General features: G+C 41.9%; 1 protein-coding gene across 2 annotated transcripts in view; it reads right to left on the bottom strand.

Moving 5' to 3' along the window:
* Positions 1–9,026: 9,026 nt before the first annotated feature.
* The window catches only part of LOC110858234 (probable G-protein coupled receptor No18), a 37,865-nt gene continuing 25,031 nt past the window's right edge, over positions 9,027–21,860 (bottom strand). Inside the window, exons 2-7 of one of the 2 annotated variants that reach the window (XM_035858546.1) lie at positions 16,835–20,018; positions 16,428–16,686; positions 15,383–16,329; positions 15,239–15,283; positions 14,947–15,150; positions 9,027–11,296 (exon numbers count right to left, since the gene is read on the bottom strand). In XM_035858546.1, coding sequence (XP_035714439.1) covers positions 14,986–15,150; positions 15,239–15,283; positions 15,383–16,329; positions 16,428–16,686; positions 16,835–17,050 — 1,632 coding nt within the window. In that variant the 5' untranslated portion in view covers positions 17,051–20,018 and the 3' untranslated portion in view covers positions 9,027–11,296; positions 14,947–14,985. Of the gene's footprint in view, positions 11,297–14,946; positions 15,151–15,238; positions 15,284–15,382; positions 16,330–16,427; positions 16,687–16,834; positions 20,030–21,860 lie in introns of those variants that run through there. The other variant, XM_022106916.2, reaches the window with a different exon arrangement.

Raw genomic sequence — 21,860 nt, 5'->3', positions numbered from 1 at the left:
AATCTCACGTCACATCGGAAATCGGATGAGGAATTCGAATCCTAATATTTTATGGTATTACGTAATATCAGATACATAACTTGTGTAAGCCAACTTTATCACCTGAATATGACTGACGCTTGAATAAGCTCAAATTGAAATTGACGACAAATGACGTGGAGAACGGTACATATTATTGTTGTCTCTCAGCAGTAGTTTGACAACAATGGCGACATGTTCTCCGACGAGCTATCTGCTGACAAAAAAATTCCAGCCGCCGGTATGGATCTCTTCCTCTCTCTGGTACTTGCACTCTATCCAGTTTGACATCACCTACTTACGTATGGATGGCGATGAAAAAGTTGCTGTTGTGTGAAATGGACAAGGAGATGTCGACCAGCATTTTCTCCTCCTGTCAACCAACCATCTGCTCCACGTGTGAACATGCATGGTGTCAGGTGGAAGCTGGGTGGATGAATTTTTATGAAGAGAGAGAGAGTGAAAAGTGTCACCGTCCTGTGGAGCAACGTCTTCATTTGCAGTGACGGCTCAACCTTCCTCGATGTAAGTTTTATTGTTTCCGATAGTTTTTTTTTCAAAGTTTCACCAGCAACAAAAACACTTCAGCTGTTGCTGTTTCTGTTAAGTGAATATGGAAAGGATAGAAAAAAACAAGATTTTGCATAATGTGCAAAAAATATGGACCACCACCCGCTTATCTATGCATCTAGCTGGCTTCCAACCTTCCATTTCTTTCAGAAATCAAGAGAAAGCTGTTCCTAATGGAGAACTGATGTGTGTTGTGATCCTGACTTGCAAGCAGACGACGACATGTCCTCGGCCCTCCACTCAGTCAGTTTTCTCTTCTGTTTTTTTCTATATATAAAGTTGTAAACCCTTTATTGTCGGAGGCTAAATTTTTGTGGATGACAACATGAGGAAGTTCTAATGGATCTCTTCGTCTTAAAAGCCTTTCACCATCCCAAAAATTCCAACATAATGGTCACCACGCCAGGAATTTTCAGAGGTTTTCAACGTTCAGAGAACACTGGGACGATGGCTTTGTCCTTTAATGCGATGCCCATATGTTGTCTCCACAACTTTGATGAGCACTTCTTCATTTGGACAAGTGCCTGCTTCCCCCGCTTCCATGATCGGGTAGGAGTAATCACATCATGTTTAGCAGGCCCCTTTTGTTGGGTATTACCACGAAATAAAATTATGGCGAAGCAATTATACCACTAAATGGACGCAACAATGGAAACCATGCAATTTCATGTCCATCCAGACTTGTTCGACTCGTTCCATTGTGTGATAATTGATGATTTTTCCCATGATCTGACTTTCCACGGGAATCACACGTGCGTATTAATTAATTTGAAAATTCTTTCACAGTTCGTCGTACAGTTTCCATTCCACTGGCTTTCAAATCTAGCTGTGTCCTTAGTAGCAGGCATCCACGGCATTGTAACCTTATTTACTCGTGGTTCAAATAGGGAGAGAAAAAATAAGAGAGAAATTTTCCTTGAGAGAAACTGAATCTCAGTTCTGTAAAATTGTGTCACAACCAAAACGTCTTCATCATCGACTGTGTACACCCTGCTGCTAAAATTTGATGAAAAGAAGGCTCTGATGCATGGAAATTAGGAGATGTCTATGCAAAGATGGCATATGAATTGAGGTGAAAAGGATTCCTGGAAGACAGGCCCACACACGGATGAGAGGGATTAAAGATCTCTCAAGCAGCAGCATCAACCAATCCAAAACCACAACTATAACCAACCCACTTTCCGGTAGTACAGCAGAAATGCCTTGATTGTTGAAAATCGACTATTCTTAATATTATATAAACCCATTCGTCGATTATATACATATACCGAACATATTTACCACCACCACGTTATCGTTATCACGACGGTGAATGAAAATATCGATGATACCTGCCCACATATTTGGTATCCTCCGTGGAGCATACTTGTGCTCAAAGGAAGAGAAAGTGAGAGAGAGAGATTGAGTGAGAGAAAGACGAGGTTGTAAAATTTAGACAGATTATGGCAAGATTTAAAACTGAATTTTGTTTGAGAGAAAGTAAAGCACTCGCTTTTCGTGGATGTTGGAGTTGAAGTGACTCAAGTTTCCTCATCAGCAGTCAATCTGCTCTGCTTCTCTCTGACTCTCTCTCTCTCTTCCAACCAGCCAGCCTACCTTGTTTTCAGAACAGAGTGTCCACTAAACCCGGCTTCTGCTTCCTTATCCACCCATCCGCCCCCCTGTCAGCCGCTAAGCCGCAGCCATCCATTGTTCCCACTAAAATTAGTAGTGACACAACCTCTCGCTTTCTCTCTCTTTCCTTCGTCCTTATCGTCCGCTGAAGAACGGCACGTGGTGGTGCAGACTCCGTGGTCTATTTCCTCCCCAAAATCTCGATTATTAATTGAAGTTCAAATCAGAATTGCGAATCCGACCTGGATAACTCAGTCATATCAATCACTCACTCGATCTTCTACTGTTCACTGGATTACAATCTGTATCCCGTCCACAAACACACGCTGCCATGCTGCACCACATACCATCAGCATCATCATCACCATCATCTCCCAGCTCTCGTTACGCTTCATAAAATTTACGAATATTACATGAGACAGCCATTCTCACAAAACTTGGGCTCTTGGTTGTTGTTCATCTAATCCTCATCGCATTCCATCCTCCGTCCGCTTTGTTTGTGTACACAAAGCAAGTGCAGAAGTGAAAATGATGTTATTATCATCATCATCTATGGGCGAATTGGTCTGGATGAGGCGGCTGGAGCTGCTGCACACGATGGGTGTGAGACTAGGTCGGTCGGCTGGCATGAAAAACTACTCAGTCGAAAAGTCAGTCGGTAGGAAAAGGAATGAGGCAATTTCACCCAGTCCCTAAAAGTTTCAAATTCAATTTGAGCAAATATGAGGGAAACATAATTCGAGTGCTTTTAATGCACCCACCTACACGGCTAAACTGGGCACAAATTGCCTCTCAAATTGATATAGCGCACCAAAGTATTAGAGCGAGCCGTAGTGAAAGCATTGTGCTGACAGGGCAGCCTGAACTGAATAATGTTTCAGTGTGTGTGTGCTACATATTCTTCTCTGATAGCGCACACCACGTCTGGATGCAAAATTTACAAATACGTCGATACCAAATCGTCCGTGATTGTTAAAGGTTTTGGAAACCGACAACGACGACGACGACGTCAAATTAATGAGAACAATGAGCCTCTGTTTACACCAGGATGATTTATTACCGTTCCCAATAAATTACTAGGTCCGCATCACTGAGCAATTTTTAAGATTTAATCTCCATTCTCGAGTATTTGTTTGATTGCTGCGCCCACTACTACTACCTCGCCAACTTTGGGTACGCCGTCGTCATTTGCATTAATTGAAGTCTGCGGTAGGCAGAGATGATTCTCTTTTACAACGTCATAAGTAATCACGCATAAGCAGTGTCGACATGTCATAACCGTTATGAAAACCTGATCTACACATTGCACACGAGGAGGAGAGAAACAATGTAACCAAACTGACAAATATCCCCCCGAGTAATTCCAAACATTCCGATGTTATTACCTTTTACTATGCAGGGTTATAGATCACATGGGAGCGTGCGGGACACGTAACCTTATGTAAGTTCATGATTCTCAAATTCCAACCAATATCCGACTCGGCCTTCTTGCTAACAACTGTAATCAACTATACAGAATGACTCAATGACAGCTCACCCAACAAAAAGGGGGCACTTTGTGAGGCCGCAATGGGGGTTTTGAGAATTTACACTAAGTTTTCATTACTTGTTCTGCCGTTAGTGTTTATATTTTGGGTTACTGCTCAAATTTTGGTATAATGCCTGCTGAACGTACTTATCTGCAATGGACATACTCCCGTCGGTCGACTACTTAGATACATGCCAAAATTGGTTGGTTGAATATTGCTCAGAAAAAATGGGATGGTTTTTCCAGAAACTTAAAATTTTCCAAACTTAAAGTGAACCCATCTCATATATTAAGAATTTATATAACGTCACTAAAAATATATGTCATATAACTCCAAATAAATTTACAAGATGTATTTCAATGCGACTGTAATGGAAAAATTATGCTTTCTCCGGCCCAACTCATGCGACAAATGTACACGGTCGTGTGTGACTGTGGCTGATTGATGGAAAGTCGTGCGTAGTTCATTTTCCATTTCTTTTTTCCATTCAAAACAGAACAACATTTATTTTCCAGGGAAAGGGAAAAAAATATATTCACTTTATAACCGGGTGTACTTATAGCCGGAGTGCATATGATATGCAATTGTAAAATCGAGTCGTTCTTTCCTTCGCATTAGAGCAATTTCCATATCACAATATTTTACTTTCCCTGAATGTCAGTTTGACTCGGATTACACAAGGACGAAGCCACCAAGAGAGCTGCTCACTCAGCTATAGCAGACGAGATCTAGGCACTTAGTTACTTACTTTGGGCGAAATATATTTAGGATACTTGACGTTGACAATGTTCAAATTAGCTGAGGAACGACAAGTACATCGTTTGATCCAATTAAAAGATTATTCCCTTTTCCTCCTGATAGTTTAACTGGGTTCAAGTTTTTGAAGTTAGTGACACCGCAGCAGGCAAGAAACAATCTTGATGCTATGTATCTATATGAGGCTTCTTCGATGTTACCAAGTGCCTAAAATCACAAACCTATACGAACTACATACTCTGTCTACTCGGTTGTTGAAATTTGACTAAAAAAGATCCCGCATGCTTTAGACTAATGAGATTGCAAGACATGTTACCCTTTAGACGAGGGGTTTAATTAATTTCAAGCATGTTTGCTCTTCCGCCCGACAAACAAAGAAGAAAACGGAACGAGAACATTTAATCCCGCTTTGCCAATATTGCCCTCAAGGTCTCCTTGATAAGTCTGCTGTGGCAAAAACCATCCTACGTGAAAATGTTCTCCCTGACCGCAGCACCGTTGTGGTTAACGACTTTGTTGAAAAAGTTGAGCATCCGCTTTACCTTGTGGGATGTGAGGAGGCCCAACAAAAGGTCTTTAGGCACGAGATAAAAGTAGTGGAGGATGCGATACTAGAATTAAAGTGTACAAAAGAGTATTGCTTAAGCTATGGTATATACAGATACATGTTCAAAAATATATGCCCAACTTTGACGCTGGTTAGTGCAGAACATGGAGGCATAAACATTGTGGCTGAGAAAAGTGCCATGTCTAACTAACTTTGAGGTGAGAAAGATATTACGGAAAAGCGGAAATAGAAGGCGGAAAGACGTAAATTGAATGAATTAAGATCGGTCGGGTACCCTGCTGCCATCAAGAATCAAAATGCATCGGAAGAACGAACACGACAGGAACAGAAGCAGCAGGAGAAGAAAGCAACAGCGTTGACGGTGGTGGTGGTGGTGGCTCCGAGAACGACGATGACGATGCCAAATACTGTGAATGATTATGCAGACAAGGAAATTGGGACTTTATCCTAAAGGAAAATAATAATCGAAGAGTGATAACACGAAAAATCCATCCTTTTTATTCCTCTCGAATTCCAGCCAGACATAAAACTTTCTTTGTGTCTCACGTCATATAAGTAAATATGTATGTATTTCTTTATTATTGGCAGTGCATATTTGACGAGGAGCACTTCATTGGCGAAACTCGATTTCCTCCCATTTTTGCAACTGAATGCAGAAGAAGAATTGTCTGGTGTGAAATAAAATAGGGCAGAAAGATTGTAGACAAGAATTTGGGTGGGTATAAGAAGAGTGTTTGTGCACTCTAAAATACCTACTGCAAAACCTACACGTATTATATTTACTCTATTGCTTCATACAGCCGCTGGCATTAAAAATATATAAATGCTATGAATGTATCCCTCACTTCACTTAATTTCTTACGCTTTCACCCAGTTTTTGGTGTGAAACATGTGCATGTGCATTTTTTAAGAACGCGTGTAGCATGTGGCAGGAGGCGTAATTAGTCTTGCCACTATTTAGCTGAGGATGAGGTAAGCTTATTTTCGAACTCAGCTAAGCTCACTTGCCTGAGGAGGGGAGCTTGCGAGGTTGATAATAACAGATATTGGTGCCCTTTGGATATGTGGTAGGGACCCATGAGTGTACTAAAACCCTGAAGTAGTTTGACTCCATGGCCACATTTGCGCCCGCCACACCCACTTAAAAGATGTCCAAAAACGCTTTCACCCCAGTTTTCACTCACTCAAATCCACGCCAAAAATCCAATTTTACTCGGATTTTGAAATTTCTTTCACCATTATACTCCCAGATAGTTGCTTTCTTCAATCCAATATCAAACTCAATTTTTTCGAAATTTTTAGTATTTTTAAAATTTAAAATTCTGAATGAGCATTGTTGTAGTCATCAACAAAACAAATTATGTTTGCGAAATAATCATCAATAAAATTGAGTTTGATATTGGATTGAAGAAAGCAACTATCTGGGAGTATAATGGTGAAAGAAATTTCAAAATCCGAGTAAAATTGGATTTTTGACGTGGATTTGAGTGAGTGAAAACTCGAGTGAAAGCGTTTTTTGGGCATTTTTGAGTGGGTGTGGCGGGCGCAAATGTGGCCATGGAGTCAAACTACTTCAGGGTTTTAGTACACTCATGGGTCCCTACCACATATCCAAAGGGCACCAATATCTGTTATTATCAACCTCGCAAGCTCCCCTCCTGAGTTGAGTTAAGTTGAGCTGAACTCACTAACTAACCTAACAATATGACATGTGGATAACTCGCATACTCTGAAACGCTATATCTTGGCCATCTGAATGATAAAAGCTTATCTGCGCCGAGGTCCATTTCTCATCGGATAGGCCCGAGGCATTTCGAGTACCGAGTCCAAAAAACAGGTAAAGATTTTCATATTTCGGCACACCTGTTATCGAAATATCACATTTGAATCGTCATTTGAATCGTCATTTGAATACATAGAAGGAAAAGTTAAGACACTAAAATTTAAACTCAAAACCCTCATGCAATGGAACGTTACCTGTTAAATCAGCTCAACTCAACTCAGCTCAACTCTTTGGCAACACTAGGCGTAATTATTTCAAGTGATTCTCGTTGTATGGAGTGATGTGTGACAATGACATTAGAATTCCACATATCCGAGTGCACATGCATAATTGGCCGAGTCAGTGATAAGCACTTTTGATGGGAAAATTACAGAGATCGGAACACGCGCTGGACACTGCTGAGAACAGCACTTGACTTGTACATACATACATATCATGAGCACGGGTAGAATTATGTAACAAAGTCGTGCGGAAAACAGGAGGACATCGCCCATGTCGTCCTTTTAAACATTTGGAAAACCTTGACACTGACAACGCGAGTTTCACAGTAAACATTTTGTACATGCTGTCAAGCAGTCGGGTTGACTTCCCGATTCAGTGTGGACCAGAAATTTTGGGACCGAATTCAATTCCACGAACACATTTGGACAATCTGATTAGGAGGAATTCACTACAAGCATATCTACTTCCCTCTCATGTTCCCATGTTCTCGGAATTATTGGTTGAAGACATTCAACGTCAACATTTATCCACAACTTACTTTATCGCATTCGTGGGTGGCCAGGCACACGCCGACTTTTCAATGAAAAGAAAAACTGTCACCGACTTTTGACTCGAGATGCCCAATAAGTTCGTCTATTTTATTCTCTCGTGAATAATTATTTGTCAAAGTGTCGTGAACCTCGATGCCACGAGAGGTTCGAATCAAGGGCAAAACTGCTAAATGGGAAAACCCACACAAAAGTGTATATCATTGATTGATCCCTTTAGCGACGACGACCATGACCCGATCATAACCTTACCTTGAAGTATAGAACGTTTCTCTCTCTTCCTCCTGACCACCTTGTTGCATTGCATTTTGCATCTACGCGAGTTTCGCCCCTGCAGGGTTTCATCTAGAATTGCTTGGAAATTTATTTCTGTGTACACCTGCCAAGTTTGTCGAACTGGGACACGTTACACAAGCCCAACATGTAACTATTCGTCTTTTATTTTTATTTCCTTTGACTCTTACACAGATCGTGTTGTTTGTTCGAGTCATAAAAGTGATCAAAACAAGGAGAGCTGTTTGTTTGTGAAACAACATTCATTTTATTTCTATGCATTTGTTTTCATGTTTATTTATCCCAAGATTCTGAGAAAATGGGCGAGTGGGAGTTGAATTATTAGCCAAGTTTCCTTTGGAAGGGGGAGAGAAAGTGAATATGTAAGTATTATCAGCCAGACCACACGCGATTATGCATATCCACCTGCATACGGCCGAGTCTGATTCTGGCATAGGAATTCAATTACAAGACGAAGCGGGGAGATCTGCACAAGTCGTGTGTTTGTCATGTGCTCAGTTAGTGGGTGAGTAAGTATAGTACTTGGTTGGTTGGTATGTAGACGAAGGTGAAGGGAGATGAAAGTGGGAGAAAGTGTCACAGCATGGAGTGAAGTGAACCAATCTGACCCTCACTCACTCAATGGTTGGATTGACATATGGCCATCAACGTTATAAATTTCCTACTTTTCCCACCAACCAAGTCAATCATCCCACGACTCAGGCAGAATTCGTATGCATTTTCATCCTTTGGCTGAAGACCTCAAATTCCGCATTGGTCCTGCGGTGTGGCTTTCCTGGGTAGCATGTCAGGAATTTATTTCCCATTTCCGTCTCTCACTTCCTCTATCATTCCATTTCATTTCAAATCACACCCAGAATCCAGAACAGTTGATGCGACTCCTCCACACGGGCCATCTCGTTAAGCAGACCAGGTGACAGGTCAATTCTTAGGAAGTGAGTGTGTTAATTATAACGACACGGTGCAGGTGATTAAATGTTGCAGCAATGAAACCATGATTTGCATTATTCTCTCCGTGATGTGGTTTCGACTTGGAATAAGTAAGGACAATATGCTGTGTATGTATGCGAGTAGTGAAAACCGATGCAGAGAGAGAATAAGTAATAACATGCCTGTAAACCATGTAGCTGTTGAGTTGGCTTAGAACACCATTTATTTTAATACATATTCACATCCTCCTTGCTGCACATACATAATTGGAGCAGGCTAATTGTTGTTCATTAGGTGCACATTCTAATTAATTACTCACTGGACACTAGACTTCGTTTCCTCCTCCTCCGTTTAGTAGAATTGCAGCTTTTCACTTTCCCCACGAAAGGCGTACGTACATATGAAAGTACACTCACATACATATATCTCTACGTATATCGCACGCCTTGCAGTTCACCTCCATACATATGATCACCCCCCGTGGTGCATGCTTCCGTCTTGATCATATCCTAATACATATTTAGGAATAATTATAATAAATGATTGTGGTAGTTTAATTTCATTCCATTCTCCATTTGTTACAGTATGCATACATAGATTAGTTAGTTAGTTAGTAATAATTGGAAGAAATCCTTTACATTTTATCAAGCTTACTTATCAGGTAATATGTATGAAGTATATATATATGTAGTACCGAAATCTAAATGCTTTGGCTTCAGATTGCACTTTTGTGAAGACTGTCAAGTATTGAAGTAAAAGTGAACGATATTAGTACGCCATACAATAAGCAAGTGTATAGCACCATCATGTAACACAATATATTTTTAGGTATCAATGTACTCGTATAAGTGAAGGAATTGCCATATCATTTCGGAGCAACATTCTATATATTTCTTGTTAAATTTAATCTTTTGCTCCAACAGTTTTTTTGGCATTCACATTCTTTTCTTCAGCACCAAGTAAGTATATAAATTTCCAGAAAAAAGGTCGCTCTCTCTCCTTCCATCCACCAGTTGCGATGTCGACTGCCTTCCGATTCAATACACCTCATGATAACCAACCACTTCCATCATTGAGGTCCGACTGGTGTCTGCCTTCTCAGAATTTGGATTAAAGCTTCTTTTTTTATATATCCAAGTGAACGTGGGCATGGATGGAGGAACAAGAAACAAATAAAAAAGTTGGAGAGCGAGCAAACATTCCAACTCGGAGTTGGTTGGATAGCCTTAGAATTAACATAAAGCAATAAGATTGCACAGGTAAATAGTAAATATATATATTTGTATGTGTAACAATAGGTATGTATATCTTGTATAATAGTATATCTGCATATGTAATAAGTGCGTACTATAATCGTAGACTTATGTAAATATGTATTAAAGATATCGAATTTGAGTTCAGGGAAAAATGTTGACTTCTTCTTTTTTTTTACTTCAGTCAGTTACGTATACGCGAGTCAATGCTGGTTATTCTCAATTTTCATTTTAACTCGGTCGCTGTCTTTCCAGGATTTCGGAGCACTTAGTTTCCAGAGGTCCTGGCAACTCATTTTGGCCATTCATCTAAATTCACGGTTGCCGGAGCAAGATGACTTGAATTTCGTGTCAACCTTTCTCTATCTAAATACTCAATCCATGTCATTTTCTTTTGTTTGAAGGAGCCAGCGTCCCACTTTTGGATATTTATCATCCGAAAGCCGTTCCAGTGTCAGGACACCCTTCCGGCCAGCTATTATGGTGGTGGTGGTGGTGGTGTGGTGTGTTGGGTGAGTGGGTGTGCGGTAACAGAGGTGCTGAGTGCATGGGAGATATCCGCCGAATAGACAATAAAATGATGACCTATCCACACCACTGCACCAATGATGACGTTTCTCTTTCCCCCATTACTTTCCCCTTACATAACCCGTCTCACTTTCACGTATGGGCAGAAAAGTACTAAAAACAACAACAGAGTTCGAGTGGAAAATGGATAAAAGCTCTTCGTGTTGTAAACTTTCGTCTGAATTGGGTTCTCTTATGTATGTGTACGTACTTAAAAGATGAGGCAACTTATTGATACCTTTTCTTCTGCTTCATCTCGCAACAAGTTAAGTGATGAAACCATCATCGTTTCTTCAAGTCGAGAAAACTACTTAACACAAAAAGCCCTAGTTTTTCTTAACTTTAAAAGCTTCATGAGATTAAAACAAGGCTACACAGTAATAAAAAGTGAAGGGCTGGAAATAGTCATCAGCCGAGTTACGACGATTATAAAATTAAATTTGATCAAGTTGAGCCAAATTGAGTATTATACACGTCGTTATCACCAGTAAGACTGTTCCAAAATGGCGGCAATGTTCAGCCTTCTGTGCATCATGCAAGTACCACATTAAGTATTTTAGTAAATGATGACGACGACAGCGGCTTTAAAATTAAGGGTAAAGTAGTCGCTCTAAAGTACCATTGACGACGAGTCCACAGGTTACCTGTTGAAGGAAACAAATAAAAGAGGATCATGAGTTGAAATACATTTTGAGACTTTCACTCGAATTAGTTCACTCATACATGCACCCAAGTGAGCAAGGTTCATGCTTATTTATTTGTACGTGAACATTTGATGGCGACATATGTTCATGTCACCTTGAAACCGGAGAGAGAAAAACAATTACTGCCTCGCCAAACTGTGGCCTGGCATTTAAACGCATTATCTTAATTACATCCAATTCGAAAACAAGATCAGAGAAAAGGAAGTAATCGATTCGACAATTGTTCCGTGATGACTGACTGAACAATTCGTCCAACAACGACGCCTGCATGAGAATCCACGATCAAATCACGAACGCAGAGAGCGAGATCGAAAATAACAACCGTCAACATGCAACCAGAATTGTACAGATACCCGTCGCCGTCGTCCTTCTGATATGCTGGTGGATTTCAATAAGTGAAATTATTTACGAACGAATGAGTGTGAACGAAACGAACTGATACAACTGCCACAAGCACAACGGCTACTGAAGCATGTAGTCAGTCATACCCTTAGCAAAAATTTATAGGCGAAAGTCCAAGCTTCATATGCACGCATGTAAGGAGTGTCCATACATAAGTGGAGTAGTTCATAAGTTATAGTGTGATATATGTAGCAGTGGGTCGAGACCATGCTAATCATGCAAATTGACTCGAGTATGCTTGGGGTGATTACTAAGTGAAAATAATTCCGTAGGTGTAGCTGATGAAAGTGGGATAAACAGTCAACAACAGTGTACAAACAAGTAGAGTCGCAATAAACCACATTTATGCAATTTGTCCCTTATTAAGGATAGAGAACATGTCTAAGCTGATTAGTCAAAGACCACGGTCACCACGGATCTCAAGTCCACCAGTCTTCTTCCCTTTCCTCAATCCGATAAAATTAATTCTATGTACAAGGAAACTCCATCATTTCACGTGAGATTTCGGCAGGAATTTCTTTTCCGCTCTATAAATGATTCACCATTCCTGATTCCTGCTCCCCTTTGACCAGCTCCGTCATTCATAAGTATTTCCATCCAAATGCCATTTTTGATAGCATTTGGACTTAAATAAAGTCCAACTCGGGCCTTGGTAAATATTTCGTTGAACGGGGATATAAAAATTTTAGATTTTATGTAAGTTTATTATAGCTTTAGAAAAAGTTGGTGTAGTGGCTGCTCACTATTTCTATGATGCCGTTGTCAAGCACCGCCTAATCTTCGCATTCCTGTACTTTTCAAGTTTTGCTATACTTCATAGTTCAAAAACGGTCCGGCAATATATCAGAACGTGCAGAGTTTTATGGTCAAATAAATCACTACAAGCTCCCCCGACGATAATACATACAAGAGTAACACAAGTAAATTTCAATTGCCAAATTACGAATGTAATGAATAAGCAATGTGTATCTTTGGGATCCATGCTTTAGAAAGCTGAAATTTCATATGTGCATGCATGCCATGCTTGTACGCTATTATGTACTCGAGATATTATGCAACCACTTGAACAAGCGTAATTGCCAATTGGGGTATTATGTCACACACGCTGCAGAATACAAATTTGGACGAATAACAGAGATCCTCATCATTAGAAAAGTCACTCTTATTATTATTTTTTGTAAATCGTACCCAGAGCACGACTCGAATTTAAAAATAGAATTTAAAAATAGAGTTTAAATCGACATTTAATTACTTATATAACATCTGCACACTATTTAGAAGACCGTGAAAATCCTTCGAATAATTATGTCAACCTTACAAGCAGCACCGAATTGATAATTAACTAAAAATTAACTAATTAACTGAAATCGAATTAATCACTGAGTGATTAATTAACTTTTAAATTACGAAGCTCAAAAACAATGACAGAATTAGCGAAGCATTACGTCCTTCCATGACGTGGAATACATAAATGGCTGGAATATCTGCATAAATAGGTACAAAAGCGGCTAAACTTAGTCCCGGATTACGGTTGGAAAGAGACTTTGCATAACTTTTGAAAGTTATGAAACCATGGAACGACGGGTCGAAGAATGTGATATAGATTTACAATAAATGAAGCGAGAATCAGCCAGCGTACGGAAATTTGTTATTGTTAAAAGATGTTAGTGCCGAAGGACCTGCACGTTATGCAAGATGTTGTGAGTGATGGTTCAATTAGAGTGGCAACAGGACAATGAAATAAAATTAAGGGAAGCTAAGGAATGATAATGATCAAATCGATATTTGAGCAGAGTTTCAAACTCGTTATATAATATTAAGTAAGAAGAGTGCGGAACAAGTCGGCAAGAGTCGCAAGTTTCATCCTCACTCGTAATTTGCATTAATCACGACAAAGTAAAGTAATTTTATAGGTCGGATGCCAAAATACAGTTTGTTCTTTCACTCACTCACTCACTCGCTGGCTGGCTCACAACAGGGCTTTGCTATTCCTATCACTGCCAAAAATACCATTTAGTAGTAGCGGGAGGAAGACGACCAAGAAACAAAAAGTCGATCAAGCAAGTTGGAAAAACAGCAGCATCCACTACATCGACATTCCTCAGAGAAAGCAGAAAAGACGCCGAGTGCACAGTTTCCAGCGATAAGTATGGAAGTACACTACATCCCCAAAGTGTGCAATTCCTCTATTCATAAAACAAGAAGAGACACCGACCAAGTCAGGCGAATCATTTAATTTTCCCCACGAAATGTGCACATTTAGTGCTGTGAGTAGACATGCCTGAATTATTTAATCCTGTTCCGTCTTCTTGCAACACACCCAAACTCGCTCAAGCACAAGTGAATCTCTTCAATGTCGTCGTTTCGTCGTCGCCTTGAATGCTTTCCTCAACCTTCAAAACCATATAACAGGTCAAAAAATTCAGATTTGCTCATTACTGCCACTTTGATGCACACATCCTCCTCCCGATCTATGGAATCCGCTAAGCCACAAATCCACACACACAAACGTACACACATCCATCCATACGTACGCATCCATTCATGAGCAAATTCGTATTTGCAAACCAAAAATACCACAAAAAGCTATGTCAACAGAATGAGCTAATCATGCTTTAGCAATCGAATCGAATCCCCACGCCAAGGTTTACTCGTATCTACACAAAGACTTCCATATGCATAAATCCCGTCCTATTTAACTTGTTTGATCTCTTCCGTCCGAATGATAGTGCTGAGCATGGCAATACTTACTTGTTTCGTGCGCACCATCACCATATGCAATAAATATGAGCCAGACATAAGTTTCTGTGCATTTTTTCTCTCTAAAAAGCTAGACAGGAATATTCCGTTGTGAAAAATATGCCCAGCTCTATGCAAATAATGAAGCCTTTTTTGTTTGCAGAGATATTTTTCCTTGTCATTTCCCATCTCCGTCGAAAAGTGAGTTGGTTAATTCATTTCACTTATAATAAATGGCTGGAGGGCATAGTTTTTGGGCTGGTGGAGACTTTCCCTGCATGTACGTACGTAAGTTCGAATGGATATTCCTTCACTCCTGACTGAGTGGCAGTGAATATGAAAGACGGAGCGAGAAATGTATATAATATGCACTGTACGAAAGTGGGGGAGACTGTCGCAATGGACGAGTGAATAAGCGGCCATTGGAAAAAGATGTATGGAGCACTTACGTTTTTAGAGTAGAAAGGACGGGTGGCTGGGTAGGTGTGTTACTTTCCCAAATGAAGGAGCTTTTTGAATGCTTTTCGAAAGTCCATATTGAAAATCGTGTAAATTATGGGGTTGAGAGAAGAGTTGACGTATCCAAGCCAGGTGATGGCATTGACCAGTTTTTCGCCAGGCTCACAGCTCGAGCAGAATGGGACAATGACATACTGCACGAGGGGGAAGATAAGAATGGAGCACGTTTTTATGGTTTTTTGTACAAAAAATATGGACATTATGTCTGTTACAAACAATTACCATTAGGAAAAAGGGCAGCCAGCACACGACAAAGACTCCCATGATCTGTGGGTCGAAGAAAAAAAAATCGAATCGAGAGTCAGTAAGTCCCTCAATCGCATCACACTGCCGAAGTAACAGGATAGAGAATTGGTTTAAACTCACAATGCCCAACGTCCTGGCCGCCTTCCTCTCCTTGGATAACGAAATTCTCTGTTTTTCCTCGACAAATTGGCTAACCTGCTGAGAAGTTTGTCTCCCAGGCTTCTTACTCCCCCGACTGGAATGAGACGATTTGCCATGACCCCCCTCACCTCGAACTGAGTGGCTGTGGGGGCGGTGTTGGTGGAGAGGAATTTCAGCATCTGTGACAGACTCCTCACTCAAGTTGGCAGGGGAGAGCTTGGTTCCATCCGGCCCAGCCTCATCAGCATTCAACTGACCTTGAATCCTCACACTGAGAATCCCCTCGGAGGAAGCGTTCGAATTGCTACTCTTGTTGGCCGGCTCCACTACTTCTCCTCCAACGGCTGGTGAAACTCCTCCACCCGCGATGATGGCGGTGGTAGCGGCGTGATTTCCCTTATTCCCATGCTTGGCGGATCTGTTCCTCTGTTTTTGTTGATTTATACTGTCGTTGCTCTTCTGGAGACAGTGATCCCCTGAGCCGTCATTTCCATTATTCTCTATCGAACTGATTGAGCTCCTATCACGATCCCCATCATTCTTTTTCCCACCACAGTCGGTGCTCTTTTTCGCCATGGCGGAGAGGCGAGAGGCCCTCGCTCGCTGGCGGAGTCGTCGCCTCGTCGCGATAAATATTCGAATGTACACAGCCGTCATGAGTAGAAGTGGGATAAAGAATGAGCCCAATGCCGAGTAGACGACGTAGCCCCGTTGTCGGGTGAGGATGCAGGGCGTGTTCTCATCAAAGTTGGCCGGCCAGTCGTTCCAACCCAGGAGTGGGGGTGACGAAATGATGAACGACATGATCCACACGACCGCAATGGTGATGAGGACGCGGTGAAGGGTACGTTTCCTCGCATAGTTGACGGGGTCGGTGATGGCTCGGTATCTGTCCAGCGCAATGGCACACAAGTGCAGGATACTAGCTGTTAACGGAAACTCGAATTAAGTCAAGTCTAACTTTCACCATCGTCACAAAATGTTATGATCCTCCTCGTCTGGCCAAGAATCAGGCGGAGCTTACCCGTGCAACAGAGCACATCCGAGGTGACCCAAAACTCGCAAATGAGTTTCCCCAGGACCCATCTTCCCAAAATGGTGTAGGCCACGTTTAACGGGAGGACTAGGACAGCAACCGTCAAATCCGCCACGGCCAGAGATACGATGAAAAAGTTTGGGGCTGATCGAAGGGGTCGATAGGTGAACACGGAGAGAATGACGAGAATGTTGCCCACCACGGTGAGCACGATGATGAGGGAGAGTGTGATAGCAGTAACGGCAGCCTTTTTAGTACAAAAGTAACAACAACAACAAAACACATTTTACTAAAATTCCGTTACATAAGATAAGTACTCTGCTCGCGGTGAAAGTTGGACATTAAAGATAATACTCTACAATATAATAATATTGGTATTAGAATACAAGACTCACCTCCCACTCCGGAATTGCCAGCCACACCCCCAAACTGCTCATGTACCGAGTAACGTTCGCCACCACTTTGACCGTATCGTTCAGGTTAGGGAACAGCGAGTCGGACTCGTTCATCTCACCGTGAAGACCGAACTCGGGGTCGTAGTAGGAAGGAATGTGAACCCCGTTTCTGTACGAGGACTCCATGTCCCCAAAGTGTGCGGCGGCTTGTTCCATTCAAACTATTTTTTAACGCGACTTGCACACCAACAAAAGTGTAATAGAGTGTAAACACGCAGTTAGGCTTATGAAGTTATATTAGTTTTCGCGTCTTACAGACTGTAACTAATAAGAAGCTGTTGCAGGTTGGTGGTAAAGTCGGCCTCTTCTTGATGAGACGGTACACACAGAGAAACACACGTACGATACCTGATCCAGGACCCACGACACGCTGGCTGGAGAGAGTGTCGTTGTCGTAACATTCAACGAACCATGAACCACCAAAAGGACTTATTTACTCTACAGTTTTCTTTCAATCGTGCTGCCTTCCCACCACCTCGGTCTTTCTCTCCTTCCTACGTGCACAAGCTGTTCCTAGGAAGTCGCGTTAGGATTTGAAAGGTGTCCATTTGTGGTCACCCAAAGTTTATACGCAGCTCCCCACTTAATTAGTGGGAGAAAGTGACAGATCACTGCACAGTGGTTGTAACGGAGCTGTGTTCTTGATGAAACCGGGGGCAATTACTTCCAACTATTATGGATATGGCGAGACGTGTCACTCGCACACACGCCCAGCCGCAACTCACAACCACAACAAGAATCAGTCATACAAAGTAGGAAAACTAGAGGATCGCGGAATATGCGGATCCCAATAGTTAAATGTCATTCGACGCGCTCCAGTTCATTATTTTCATTATTATTATTGTTATTATTAGTATTATTATTATTATTATTTCTTCCAACTGCGTGTTCAAGAGGGAAAGAGTTGGAGAAGTATTTTCCCCGTTCTATTTCTTTCTTTCCCCGTTTATTTGCTAGAGAGGGGAAAAGAAGTGAGTTGGATTATATGTAGGTCAGTCTCTCAGAAATCTCATGAGGTTCGAAATAACATCAAAACAATCGCATTTTCGCCTCCCAACACACTTGATCATCGTTCATGGAAGGAAGGTTTTCTATTCTGAGAGTAATTTCGAGCCGAGTGAACAGTTGACCTGATCTCGACAGACACCAAACTATTTATATGATGTGTTATTCACTGCTCCCTCTCCACATGCACACACACACAGACACACGAGTGAGTAGTATTCGATGAGGTGGAAGAGATGCCAAAGAGAAAGATAAGCTCCGTTGCGATGTTTGCAGATTGAAGGTTGAAGGACGCTCTATCTTTTCTGCGCTTTGCTTTTGATGGTGATCATGACGAGGATGATGTGCTGGCTCACGAATCAAGTTGTCGTCGACTCTTCTCCCGTATTGCGTTCGTTATTACCTTTCAAAGAAGAAAACTCGACACACATTCAGGTATTAGCTCTGCTTTTGTCGAGTTCGTGTCACTGAATACGGTGTCCCGTTTGTGTCTGACTGGCTGACTGAGGAGTAGGATGGATCCACTAAATACTCAACGACGACGGTGTCCCCTTCCCGGTGAAAGTGGGAGACGTGTTGGTGGTGTGATGGTTGGAAAAAATTGATATTGACACCCTTCTAGACGCCATGTTGCTTTTATTTTCTAGGCAAACACTAATTTTCCCTTCTTTCAAAATAATTTCTTACTCGGTGGAACCATTATCAAGAGATATTTCTGTCCTTCTAGGCAATCAGAGAAATGGGAAAGAATTGCATTTTCTTTAATTTCGCTTGCTCAAGTCTACAAATTGTGAGTAAATTACAGTCCTCGTGTGGGTGGAGGAGGAGGAGAAATACTCCCCCGTCAGCAATTTCAATTCCCCAATAATAATATAACGACCCACCAGGTTTGTTGGATGGGAGACAATTGGGACTGAATTATAAGGAACAACGTTACTTATTCCTTAATAATAAAGAAGAACTGCTGTTTGTTCTACGATGACAAGTTCGTTTGTCAATCTGCTACTGTACTTTTTGCATCATTATTATTATTGTTCTTGCACAATCGAGTTATTAGTTCAAGGACCGTGATCAATTAGTTGGGCAGCCCAATTTATGGAAATTAGATTGAGAAAAGGTCCTTGTACTTGATATGCAGAGACGAAGGAGATGAAGTTAGGTGGAGACGGCCGGGGATGAGAAAGTTGGTGGCCGAGTGGTGATGGTGCAGGATACGGTTCGTCGTGAGAGCACCTGAACGATATCTATTATCATTACTGGTCGTGGCGGAAGGAGGGAGGCGGCCACATCTCGGGGGACTTGAGGCTTAATGGGGAAAGTAAAATGACCACCGTTTTCTCCGCACGGCAGACTACGCTGCTGCACCAAAAAGCAGTGGGAATAAGTTAGCGTCGTCGACAGAATATGTCACGCTGGAAACTCATGCACTCTCGAACGAGGATAAGAAAAGGGATGGAATGCGAAAAAGACATGCAATTGTATTCTCTCGATTGTTTACTGCGAGGGCAAATCGAAGCAATGGATGAGTACACGTTTCGGGTAATCCTGCCGAGAAAGTATGTGGGATACGTCTTCCTGCCAGCATTTATTGGTTGGCTGGGGCTGACTTTGTGTGTGTATGGATTGATACTGGACCCAGAGGACGGTGAACGTGTGTGGCATGTGTTTATTGTTGGTTGTATGAAAAAAAACCTGGTGGTGGTGGTGATGCTGACAAACAAACAAATATATCTGAATTTGGGGGGTTGCTTTTGATTGATGCTGCTTTCTTCGAGTCGTCGTCACTTCCAGTGCGAGTGGGACAGCAGAATTCTTACGGATGTGTAGGAGATAAAGCGCACGTAAACTTGCTCGGTGGTGTCTACAGTTTTTGGTGCGTTGTTGCTCGTGGTGTGTACATATGCACGGCGGCAGGCGTCGTCGTCGTGGTGTGTACGGTGATGTCGAGTCCGTCGATCCTCCTTTGTTCACAACTTTCTGGAGTGGAAGGCTTCGTTTTTCCACAATCTGCCAGCGCTTCCGCGAGAAGAAGAGGAGAAAGGAGGCAGGAGTCAGTCAGTCAGTTGGAGTCAGCAGCCAGACCACTTACCACACGACTGGAGGGCAGACTTTGTAAATTCTACAAAAGAAAGGAGAGAAAAATTATTGATTTGCTTTCTTTACTGAAATTTCTACGCCATGCACCCCTCGCAGTCAGTGATCCCAACTAACGCCGCCACGGGGATATCAAACGTTCTCGAAAAGAAGAGCATGCAGCCTGTATTTACATATGGAAAGCGAGGATGACAAGATTTGCCTGCGACACGACGACGACGACGAGGAGGACGACTTTATTTCCTAAAGACGACTTTTTGATGTCGTGCCGGGTACCGTGGCATCCTCAAACCGCATCTTGCTCTATCATGTACCACCTTATTTGCTCCCCATCTATTTTTATCGCTCTCACTCCTTCTCTCACTATTCCATTAGCCCACCAGCTCCTTTGTCATCAAACATCAAACCAAAACACCACCCTCGCTTTCTCTCACTCACTCGTTTACAACCACCACGTCTTCAAATGGTGGTTGCTGCCTACGGAGTAATTGACAGCTTTCTCTCTCCTAATTTACACTGATCCTATCCAACCTGATAAGAGACGTCGTCACAAAACACGTTGACAGCTTCACGGAAATATATTCACACAAAGTTAGCAACACGCCAATTTCTGACCGTCTTATCGCACACTTACTTTTCGCCAAAATTAGCCGTCCAAAGGGAAAGCTCATTGTGTTGCTGGGCACAAAACTTATTTAGGCGATAAGTTTGATAATAGTTCAACTAAATACTGACCAAAGAAGAAGGTGAGTCGCTCAACAATCAACATTTCCTTCTGCGTTACATATTTATTCGTCCCCATTTTGACAGAGGAGTTGACTTCGTGGTGAAAGGTGAGTCACTCAGCAGACGTAATTCACTATTCAGCTTATTAATCGTCGTCCCACTACAGCCAACACACTTTCTCCTCTAGCGAATCAACAGGCGAGTCGCAACCACGAGTCAGGTTGAAGGTCATCAAGTGTGGGCAGAAAGGAGGAGGAGGAGGTCGAGTCCTTCCACCACACTCGGTCTTTTGCACGTACATGGGTAGCGATAAAATCTTTCAGTCAGCACTAATGCACTTATGAGAAATCATAAAATTATGGAGAAACTAATTGAAGCCTTCCATACACACTTATATGGCTGGGAAGTGACACAAAGGACAACAATAATGCTGGCCGCCCCGAGTAGTAAGTAGCCACTAATCAAATTGTGTGTTTCCGATACCATGCATATGTTGTGAAGTGAGAGGAGAGCGAGTGAGTGAGCGAGCGTATAATTCAATTGACAACACTACTTTCAAATCTTGAAAGGGCGAGAGAGAGGAGAACAAAGCTAATAAAAAGAACCTCACAAAAATAAAGGCCCACTCACTCACTCACTCACGAAACCGTGGTGCACGTGCAATTAGATAAATGTATTGATTCATCTTGTTTTTATTTCACTCTTTGATTTCTGAGTGCGCATTTGAGATCTTACGAGATCTTCATCATTCCCGTCCCCATCCGTATCAAGATGACAATAAATATCACAATGCGTACGAAACAATGGGCAAACTTGTATAAAGGCGTTTCCATGACATGAAATTATGGCGAGCGTATAATAGGAAGAAGTGTCATCAGCACGTATTATCAGAGTAAGGAACACCACACTCTGTCAGTTCGCCTTGTCTTGGACAGCAGCAGGAGAGGAGCAGTAGCAGGCTTGAAAAGTTGTCCAGATTCGGCTGTCATCCTGACAAAGATTCTTGGACGTGGAATCAATTTCTCGGGAAATATTATTCCGCACCTGTTGCCCAAAAGAAAGATAGAAAGTTGCGCTTTTCGCAGTTTGCAGGAAGAGAAAGTTCCTTGGCTGACGACTGTCTCCAAAAATTATTCCACTC

The sequence above is a fragment of the Folsomia candida genome, unplaced genomic scaffold, assembly GCF_002217175.1.
Source record: "Folsomia candida strain VU population unplaced genomic scaffold, ASM221717v1 Fcan01_Sc020, whole genome shotgun sequence".
Taxonomy (NCBI): domain Eukaryota; kingdom Metazoa; phylum Arthropoda; class Collembola; order Entomobryomorpha; family Isotomidae; genus Folsomia; species Folsomia candida.
Note: the sequence above shows the minus strand (reverse complement) of the source record. Positions and strands in the feature narration are given on the sequence as shown.